This window comes from Camellia sinensis, chromosome 10 (genome assembly GCF_055761805.1).
Source record: "Camellia sinensis isolate YWXY chromosome 10, ASM5576180v1, whole genome shotgun sequence".
Taxonomy (NCBI): Eukaryota; Viridiplantae; Streptophyta; class Magnoliopsida; order Ericales; family Theaceae; genus Camellia; species Camellia sinensis.
Genome location: NC_138970.1, coordinates 18,909,935 through 18,921,451, shown reverse-complemented (window position 1 = coordinate 18,921,451; position 11,517 = coordinate 18,909,935). Strand labels below are relative to the sequence as shown.

The 11,517-nt window shown below is 36.8% G+C and overlaps 1 protein-coding gene across 1 annotated transcript; it reads left to right on the top strand.

Annotated features, from left to right (window-relative positions):
* Positions 1 to 3,342: 3,342 nt before the first annotated feature.
* LOC145800191 (uncharacterized) lies at positions 3,343 to 3,879 on the top strand. Its single transcript, XM_082889835.1, has 2 exons — positions 3,343 to 3,603; positions 3,733 to 3,879. Exons 1-2 carry the CDS (start codon positions 3,343 to 3,345, stop codon positions 3,877 to 3,879), a joined length of 408 nt encoding a protein of 135 aa, XP_082745961.1.
* Positions 3,880 to 11,517: the final 7,638 nt, after the last annotated feature.

The window sequence follows — 11,517 nt, the reverse complement described above, 5'->3', positions numbered from 1 at the left end:
AAGATAAAAAGCGTGCCCGTGTTCCACGTGAAGCGCCTCGTGATCAAAAGACTCAAATGAATAGTTTTTCTGCTATATAAGGAGTATTTTGGTTAGAGAAAAATATGAAATGAAGAAGAGAGAATTTTGTGATATTGAAATATTCTCAAATATTATATTGTGCTTTATTGAGTTGTATTTTATGAGAGAAAATTTATTGAGAATTTTAGCAAAAATCGTAAAAGGGTTTTCACACCCTTCCTATTATTTTTGTAAAAGAGAGAGTTTTTGTGAGTGACTTTTTGGGATAAAATCACTTGGTTAGGTGTGACCAGACACCAAAGTCGAAACTAGTCGGAGTGATTCGATTTGGTTACTTGTTGTTAAAGGTTCACTATTACCTGTAAAGCTAGTGGAGAAATACCCGGGGAGGATACTTAGGAAGTGGACGTAGACCCGGTGTGCCAAGCCACTATAAATTGCTGAGTTTGTTTTCTCTTCCCTTTACTCATTTTATTTCATTACTCTATTTTATATTATTTAGCATATTTATTTTTATTATTTGGGTTAATATGTTTAATTTGGCAATTTATTTAAAAACCCAATCCACTCCACTCTTAGGTTGCCTACCTGAGATAACACTCCTCTTGGTTTATGATTTCATGCCTAATGGAAGCCTTAACAAGTTTCTTGATGGCCAACCCAAGGGGATGCTAAAATTGGATGTAAAGATTTAAGATCATCAAAGACGTAGCATCAGGCCTCATCTATTTGCAACATTAACAGGTACAGGTTATCATTTATAGAGATATCAAGGCCAGCAATGTCTTGATGGACAGTGACTTCAACACAAGATTATGAGATTTTGGGCTTGCCAAATTATGCGACTAGGGAGCCAATCCTCAAACCTCTCACATGGCAGATATTCTTGGCTATATTGCACCTGAGTTGGCCCGTACCGGAAAAACAAATACAAGCATTGAATTTAGAGAATATTTAATTATTAAATAATCATTTTCTTGACACATCACTAAATTTAGAAAGTGGGTCTAATTTTTTGGCCTAAATAGTAATACTCTAACTTTTATCATAAAAAAAGTAACATTTTCATTCCTATTTTTTTGGTGCAAACTATAACTTTGCCACATAACTTTTACCACAAAATATTGAAACGTTTTCCAAAAGAACTCTATTGCTACAGAGTAATGCCTTTCAAGTTAAAGAATGCAGGAGCAACCTACCAACAGTTAGTGACCAAAATGTTTAAGCATCTGATTAGGAAGACAGTAGAAGTCTACATTGATGACATGGTCGTGAAGACCAAGGAGCCTGGGAACCATCTAGCCGATTTAAAGGCAGTTTTTGATATCCTAAGAACAAATCGGCTCTGACTCAATGCTTCAAAATGTGCATTTGGAGTCGGGTCTAGTAAGTTCCTGGGATACTTGGTCACCAGAAGAGAAATTGAGGCAAGCCCAGATCAAATCAAGGCCATTCTTGACTTAAAGAGCCCGACGTCAGCCAAGCAGGTCTAGATTTTGACTGGCCAGGCTACAGCCTTAAACAGGTTCATTAGCCAAAATTTAGATAAGTGTAAACCATTTTTTAGTTTGTTAAAGAAGGCCACAGATTTTTTGTGGACAGAAGAGTGTGAAGTCGCCTTGGCCGACTTGAAAAAGTACTTAACAATAGCTCCAGTTCTGTCAAATCCAATACCTGGAGAAGAATTGTTTCTATACTTGGCAATTTCAGAACACGCAGTAAGGGCGATAGTAATCCGAGAAGATGAGGGAGAACAAAAGGCGGTATACTATATAAGTAAAACCCTAACAAGTGCAGAAACCAGGTACCTGCTCTTGGAGATATTGACATTCATTTGGCGTCGTCTGTGGGAACTTAAGGATAATAAATGGCCAACGACAGACAAGAAGAAAAGATTGGGGATGACATAAACAGCAAGAGTTGTGAACATGCAAATCTTAATGTCGGGAAGGAAAACTGTAATAAAGGAACATAGGATCTGAATCCTGGGGAGAAGGACGTCTGCAAAGAGGGAAATGTCTCGAAGAAAGTAGGCCAGGACGAGTATTACAATGAAGCGACCTTCAGATATGGAAGGATAGATGCCTGAGGAGGGATGGCGAGATGAAAGGAATGGTAAAGTTGGCAGACCTACAATCGGTTGTCAACTTCATGATGCAGAACAATGTGATGCAACCACCATTCACATTGCACGACACGCCGACACCAACGGCCAAAACTGACGCCCAGAAAGGGGGGCAGAAAATAATCCCAGCAATCCCACAGCATGGCAAGGACAAAGAGCGCTCACATCAGCCTTCACGGGATGTTGGGCAAGTAGATTCGGTGAGAGGTAAGTCACAGAGGACACCACAAACCAAGGAAACCTATGCCCAAGAACCTCAGCACATCCAAGGGAAGGGACTTTGCTTCGATATAGCAAATGAAGAGAAGTCCAAAAGGACGCACAATGACGCCGAGAGCAGCGCGCCAAAAAGGCTAAAATCTGTTGATAGCCGAGCGCCTGGCCGAACGAAGAAGGATCTGTGGGACTACCTCCAGAGGAAGCAACTCCACACTGAGGTAACATCCTCGTCAAGCCGAGAACAGCATTTTCAGTGGAGTTGGATAGATTTGAGGCCCCAGAGAGATTCTATATACCGAGGCTCCAGGTTTATGACAATAAGTCTGATCCGAACCTTCATGTCGGCTTATATTTAAATTCAATGGCTTTGTATAGCGGGAATGAGCAGTTACTGTGCAAGATGTTCCCTTCATTCTTTGGGAAATCACATCGGATTAGTTTCACAAGTTGCTGAAAGGAACTGTAAAGAGTTGGGAAGGCCTGGCTGAGATGTTTATGGCCAGGTTTGTAACAAATCAGCTGCAACCACTAAGGGTAGACTCCCTGCTAGCTTTGAACATTAGCGAGGGTGAAAACCTTAGGGCTTATGCCAAACGATATTATGAGGTGTTCAACCGAATACCGATATGTAACCAAGAGTTGGCAATCGTATCTTTCAAAAACGACTTGAAGGATGAATGCCCGCTTCAAAAGTCACTTGCAAAAACTCTACTAAAAAGTATGGAGGAGCTCATGGCACGAATTGAGAAACACGCCAGAGCAAAGGAAGACACACATGGATCAAATGCACCAAAGTAGGAAAAGAGAAACGGCTCGCCGAAGCGAGGCCGAGGTAATATAGGTTTCAACCGGCAGGAAACAGGGTTGAGGGTTGCATAGGCAATCACCACTGTATTCAGAATCCCGGTCTACAAAGTTCTAGAAAGGATCAGACACCAACCATACTACAGAGCACTGAACAAGATCCCGGTGAGTTTATGGGAAGGAGCCTTGGGAAGCATTGTGCTTACCATAATGAAGATGGGCACTTGCCTCAAGGATGTAGGGCTCTGAAGACACACTTGGAGGATTTGGTCAGACAGGGTCACCTGAGAGACCTAGTAGATGAGGCTAGGACAAGAGAAGAGCAAGCAAGGCTACCCCAGGCACCGGCAGCACCACCTCCACCACTACCACCGCAGCAAGCAGAAGGACCTAGGGTGATCAATGTAATTCACTCGAAGGTCAATGAGAATGATGTACGAGGGGAAACTCAGAGGACAAGGCACCTATAACATATGTACCAAGTCTAGAAAAAGAAGCCTAGAACAAATGAGTACCAGGGTCCAATGGTTTCTTTTATTGAGACAGACCTGGACATGGTGCAGCATTCCCACAACGATGCCCTGATGATAACCCTAAAGATTGGAGAGTGCCAGGTGAGGCACATACTGGTAGATCAAGGCAGTTCTTATGACATTATGTATGTTAGATGTTACAAGAAACTTGGCCTTCACCCAGATGATCTGGAATAATCCAACAGCTCAATGGTCGGATTTAACGTGGCCTCTAAAAGCCACGAATCTAGAGGTGCAGGAAGGCACGAAGAAGGTAAGCACGGAGTTTACAGTAATTAATACCCTCTCCCCTTACAATGTTATTTTGGGAAGATCGTGGTTGCACGCAATGAGGGTTGTTCCCTCAACGTTACACCAGCTGTTACGGTTCCCAACGGAGCATGAAATTAAGGAGGTTAGAGGGGATCAGGTGCAGGCAAAAAATTACTCCATGGCAGCAATAAAGTCCACCTACAATGTACGAGAAGCAAAGACAGTTGAAATTGAAGACAAAGACATGGAGGTCCTAGATGATGTCGGTAAATAACCGGCCGACAAGAGTAAGGAGGCTTTGAAGAAGATTTTGATCCACGAAGATGATAGAGAGCGCTTCTTCCTTCTCAGCTCACGCTTAGCCGATGAGGAGGAAAGGGAGTTTGAAGCTTTTTTGCGAGCAAACATAGAAGTATTTGCGTGGATGCCCTATGATCAATTCTCTCTTATTTGACTCAATTTTAGTGTAGTCGATCACCACCTTTGATCAATAAGTGATCTAATATTTGGATCTCACATAGGCGCTCTCATGGTAGTGTTTCTCGCATTTCTCTATCTTGAAATCCATAGCTGGTTGTCCTCACAATGCATTGAGACACAACAGTTGACTAGACATCTAGGGATAAATTTTTGTGTCAATTTTTTTTGGATATTCTTAAAAAATGGGACACTCTATCTTTTTTTTTCTTTTTCAAAATGAAACCCCTAAAACATTTTTTGATTAAATTTAAAGAAAAATATTGTTATTGTGATTTTAACTATATGAAAGTAATAATAGAGTGTCTTTGTACAAATTTTAAACACCTATAAAAATGCTCCTATGACAACTTGATATGCCAATGTAATCATTTTACATGTTCTGCAAAAATGATATATCAATTTCTTTTCAGAAAAGTAAATCTTCCATTTACTCTAATGTCATCATAACATTTATATATAGCTTTGCATTTTACAAAAACAAATCCATTTGGAACTATAATATCTACAATCAAGCAAAGAGTGAGAAGAAAGTAACACTTCATAATTATTGTTCTACTATTATTTATTTCAATTATAGCTCAAGAGTTCACATAAAAGTGAGTTTTGGATTACGAATCCATTCCTTTAAAACATCAAGATTTACTTCCATGTAATTTGTAATAATGGTGTTTTGATCACAAATGTAATTTGTAATAGTTGGTGACACTTTCTTTGGTATATTTATCAAACCTCGTCTTCATTTCCACCTCCAATCACTAGCTCTGTCGAATGCAATTGCAACAGCTTCACGGTTATTTCTATTTATGGCTTCAACAAATTTTGGGAACTCAATGTTCACAATTGGAGTGTACATGTTCTTACACTCAATTAAGGCAGTTTTATTAGACGTGAGCATGGTCCGGATTGGGATAAAACCAGGACCAATCTGTTACCTACGGTTCCTGAAAAATTAGAACTAATACAATCGGTTTAGGACCACGGATTCACATAGTTAAGTAATATATATATATATATATATATATAGAACATTTAAAGTAAACAAAAGCAGCAGTAACAATAGTAAACAACAAACATACAGAGATAACAACAAAAAAAAAATCCGTGTTTAAACAAACAGCAAGAACAAAATTCAGCAGCAGTAGACAACAACAGAGATAACAATAAACAAATTCAGTAGTAGTGAGAACAAAATTTAGCAGTAGTAGACAAGAACCTGAAGGAGTTTCAAGCTGAGGATCATACTTTGGCTCAGATTGAGACTGAGAGAGGTCGATGACATCATTTGTCTCTCCAGTATTTGACATCTATCAAACAAGAAAAAGAAATACATAAATCATTTGTCTCTACATACACTGTTTCTATTCATACCACATAAATCATACCAGAAATCAAAGAAAAAAAAATTTCAGAAACAGAAAAAAATAAAAATAAAAACAAAAAATAATAAACCCCCTTACTTACAAGAAAGATGAGATGAAATCACAATAAAGATTTTTTACTTACATTTACCGAATCCATTGTAGATGAAATGAACAATCGATTTGAGATTAAATCCACCGATCTAAGATGAAATCACAACAGTGTATGTTTTTTCTTTGAGATTACATCCATTTCAGAGTGTTAGAGAGAGAGAGAGAGACAAAGAGAGAGAATGAGCTCACCGAGAGAGAGAGACAAGCAGTTACAGGTACCGATATGATCTGAGATAGATGATCTGAGCTAATTGCGTCTGAGAACAAAAGAACAAAAATAGTGTCACCGAGAGAGAAAGAGACAAGCAGATACAGCTACTGATCTGATCTGAGATGGATGATCTGAGATGAGATGGATGATCTAAGCTGACTATGTCTGAGAACACACACAGAGAGAGAGAGAGAGAGCTCACCGAGAGAGTGACAGGCAGCTCACCGATCTAATATGAGATAGATGAGAGTGTGAGACAGTATCGAGAGAGAGAGAGAGAGAGAGAGAGAGCTCACCGAGAAAGAGACAAGCAGCTCACCGATCTGATCTGAGTTTGAGATGGATGAGTGTGAGAGACAATACTGAGAGAGAACTTAGTCTGATCTGAGATGAGAAAGAAAAGAGAAAAGAGAGAGTACTGAGAGAGAGATGAGAGTGAGAGACAGTGAAGGAGTGGCGTGAATTAGGTTAGAGTTTAGCTTTTATATAAGAGAAAAAATGATATTATGTAGGAGGGTATATAGTATAAATATAAACTATTTCTATATGGTCCGAATCAATTCCAATCCATAACCGATCCGTAGCCTATGGATTTTTAAATTTCCAATCCGGAATCGAACCACAGATTCAAAAAATCAATCCAAACCTACTGAATTGGACTGGACCGGATTGGATTACGAATTTTATGAATTTCTTGCTCAGCCCTAAGTTTTTTGTTTCGATGCAGCTTTGGATTGAATTTAATACACTCCGTTGTGAAGTTTAAAAAAACAATGGCCTTGTCTTTTGCAGCTTCAGTAAAAATGAGGGTTAGCCCTTGTAATTTTGCATTTTTGCTTCGAGAATCTGACCTTAAAGTCGAGAGACAAAGGTCAATATGAGGATATGCCATGGAACATTTTTTTTGTTATTAAATCAACCTGAGCCAAAGTTTGAAACATGGTAAAAACAAAGATGAATGAAAGAAATGATAAAATCTTCATGATTAGGCTACAATTGCACTGTGAAAAAATATAGGAAGGAAGATGGTCTAATGGATCTTCATCAATCAAAGGAGTCAGTTATTTTATATACAACTCAACTTTTGTCGCAATCTGCAACCAAACTTAGATAATGTCAATTTTAAGATTTTAAAGGTCATATGCAACTATTATTAATTTACCTTAATTTTCTGTGATTTTATCTAGAAATGAATTTGTGGATCTTGTTTTTAAGAAAGGAAATCCATTCAGATAATTGCTTGCCATAAGAAAGAGTATGAATAAATAATAGCACAAGTAACTAACCAGGCTAGTGCAATTGGCCAAATGAAAAGAGTATCTAAAGGGATTAAATGAGGGGATAAATGCTAAATTTCACTAGAATTAAGAGCATATAGAGAGAGAGAGGGGAGAGTTAAGGCCTTCAATGCTTTCCCATATCCCTGGGCAAGTTGAATTATAAATCCTCAGTACATCTGAACCCAATACAATGTTGGGTTTAGTCGAATACGCATATCGAGTCATGTCTGCTTGGCTTTTACTTGTGAACAGTGTGTTCTTCATTGAGTCATCAAAAATAGGATGAACTAATATCCCATACAAACATGAACCAATCTTCATTTTACATTTGAAATTCACCACCTGCCTCTTCCTTATCTTTTTCCACAACTCGTGGGCCGCTAAAACTCGATCTATCTGGCTTTAGCCCCAATGATTGAATCCCTCTCTTTTCACGCCATTTTTCCCTATTCTTTGATAAGCTTCTAGAAATGAAAATATCTCTCAATCTTACTCCTGGTCTCAACTTAACACGTTCAGAGTACATGAAACCTGTTGCTCATTTGTCAAATCTGCTACCCTTCCTCGCCTAATGGAAGAGAGTCCTTCGCAAGTGAGACATGGTTCCAAAATGCTTTCTGCATGTCGCTCATCTTATACTCCATACAATCTGTAGGTTTTGTTAACGAAACATAGAGGTTTGAGAATATCACTTTCATGAGATTGCTCATTTAACCAACCAAGCAAAAAAAAATTTGTCCCATGGATCTGCAATTATAGATTTAACATAAAATCCAAATGTTTGTACTTCTACATGCCATTTGAGGATAACTGAACCCCTCTCACTGAAAATTAGGGGTAATTATTCAGTAATTTCGGAGTATGAACACCTGTTATTCTATAGTATTATGATTTGTGGAGAAGGTGTGTAGGTGGGGTATTGTGTTGGGTGATTGGAGAACATGAGGAGCATATTGAATGATGATTGATTAGGGAGTACAGACATGTGATACTCCGGGAATATTAAATAATTTTCCAAAAATTAGGCACCGAAGGGCAAGTTGAAACTTCATGGGTTACAAATTATATATTAGAATCTCAACTCAATAAACACAAACAATCTATAAGTACATGCATTCAACTTAGAACTCATGATTCGTTTTTAGATTTTCTCACCATCAGTGATCATCTTCTGATGACGGTGGAGCTATTGATGCATCAGAATCACTTAAACTCTGATCCTTATCTTCAATAACACATGCTCAAAATGTTCTTCAACCATAGGATGCAAAGCCAGATTAGCGAAAATTCATCAACTTCAAAAAGTCATGGACACAAAAATGTAGAAACATTGGAAGAATTTCTTAATTTAAAATTAAAGGGAACATAAATAAAGTTCACAAGATTGCCGCATGTTTTCATGATTTCATCATTACAAAGACAAATGATAAACTAGTTTATATTACCAATAATGTCCAGAATGCTTTGGATTTTATTTCTCACACTTACATCTCTACATCAATTGATCAGAAAGCATAAAAAGTGAAAAATTTAGAAATCCTCTAGATATTGATTTGTGATTATGTATCAATTTTAAGCAGTAAATAACAATTACAATCAAACAATCAAGACAAATCAACTCAAAGATTTTAACGTGGAAAAACCATAATTAGAGCACCTCTAATTGTGATAAAAATCACAGGCCAAAGCTACAAAACAATCCACTAAGAAAACAATCCACTAAGAAAGCAAAAGGAATTACACAAGTGCACTCTCAATTACCTACCAAATCCACGCCCAAATTGAACCGACCCCTATATGCCTCTTCCACCATGGTCTTCACCTCAAAACTGTCTTGCCCAACGTTGAATCCACAACACCGATGTCGAATCACGATGATGAGCCACTCCAAAATCCACCAAAGCTTCAGGCTCGAATTCCCTAGAATCCACCGAAGAAGAACACTCTCTTTTGTATAGAATAAACAAACAATCCTTTGATGTATACTTCTTAAACCATAAGTTGAATACTCAATCAAACATCAAAGAAAACTAGCAAAATAGCTCCAAATATAAACCCTAATATCCAAAAAGAAGATCGGGAAGCTGTAACCCTAAAATCTGACTGAAACACATATTTATAGCAATCTGTTCTGCGATCTCTGCTCGAGCGCAAGAATGGCTGCTCTGCGCTCAAGCGGACTGACGCTCGAGCGCTGGAAATTCCGCTCGAGCGAAAAAATGCAACTCCCAGTACTTTTGGAACCAAACATTCTTTGCTCGAGCGCACAAACAGCCGCTCAATCCCCGTCATAGTCAGCGAAGTGGCAAACCTGATATGATTAAGATCACAAACTCCTTTGCATAGGCACACTTTGGGTTGAATTCGCATCTAAATACTCATAGCCTCACTTAAATAAACGAACGAATAAAATTACAACTGAAAGGAGTTTTGTCAAACAGGATTGTCAAGAATAAAAACCTAACAAAAAGTAAAATATTTCATAAACTATATATGCAATAAAATATCATGTGATATATAATACAGAAGTCTTCTACACATTCATATAAACACATACATCCAATAATTACCATTAATTTCCAGGTTCTTGACACTCGAAGTGCTTGTGAAATGGTCACTAAAAACTTAGGAAGCACGGGTACAGGTATGGATATGAGTACGATACGGATATGACGATACGACAAAGTCTTTAAAAAGTAGGATATGGGTAAGGGTACGGGTACGGCTAAAGTACACCAATTATTTTTTTATTTTTTATAATTTATAACTAAACATCTAACATACAAATCAAATTTAATATCATAATTAAAAACAAAAATTACAAAACCAAAATAATTTGTGAATTCTTTCACTTCATTCGAGTATATAATTTTTCAAATATTCAAATGACAATTTAAAACCATCAATATTATAAAAATAATTACAATGAAATAAATACATCAGAATAAGTTTATGAACCCTAAATTTAAATGTTCCTTTCTTTTCTCTTCTTAGATTTTAAATTTTTTTATCTTTTATTTTATATAATTATGATTGAATGGCAGACCTGACGTAGTGGTAAACTTACCCCTTGGAGACCTGGTGGTTACGGGTTCAAGCCACGGAAACAACCTCTCTGTTTGTAGGGGTAAGGTTGCATACATCAATCATTCCCTAGATCTCGCATAAGCGAGAGTTTCATACACTAGGTACTATATCAAAAAAAAAAAAATAGAGGTTGGAAGGATTAGAAAAAACGATAATCAAAGAAAAGTAGATTAGCTACAAGAGGAGATAAGAAAACTCACAAGAAAAAAAAAAAAATCAGATGTTGGACAAATTTGGTTGTTTGCTGCAAAAAAAAGAAGGAAAAAAAATCTGGAAAAAAAAATTCAAAGAAAGAGGAAGAAGAGGAAGAATCGAAAAGGAGGAACTAAGAGAAACGCATCGGAATATCGAGCTTTGCCATTGACCAGCACCGTCGTATCCGAAGAAGAGTTATTAAATTTTTTAAAACTAACAAGAAAAAATTGCATGAGGCATGGATAATTCTGGGGATGCAGACTTATGGTCCTCGAATTTATCCAAAATGGTAATGTGTAGTTGAAATTGAATTTGTGTAATGTGAAATTTATATATAGAATAAATCTGAACTATTAAATAATAATTTTAAATAATTAAATTTGAATTTGTAGTATTACTGATGAGGCATTAGATATGAATGATGAGATGGCATGACTAACATGAGCTGGTGATGACCAAGATTATAAGATGATGAAGAAAAAAAAATGTAATATTTTTTGGTTTTTTTTTTTTTTTTTTTTTTTGTTTGGTCAAAGTAATTTTGGTCTTTCTCATGTGACACGTCAGTGCCATGTGGAGTTTTTATTTCTACACAATTTTAAAGGAGTGTTTGAGAATTAATTTTTTATAAAAAGTCATACAAAAAGATAAAAATAATAATTTGATAACCTTTTTTACTTTTTGATTAAAAAGAAATAAGTGCATGAACCATAAGTTTGTTACATCCATAGTGTATTATCCATTATTTGAGAATTTTATCGAATACTTAGTGTGTACATTTGTGTTTTTTTTTGTGTCAACAACCTCATTTGGGAATTTACACATAATAACAACTTGA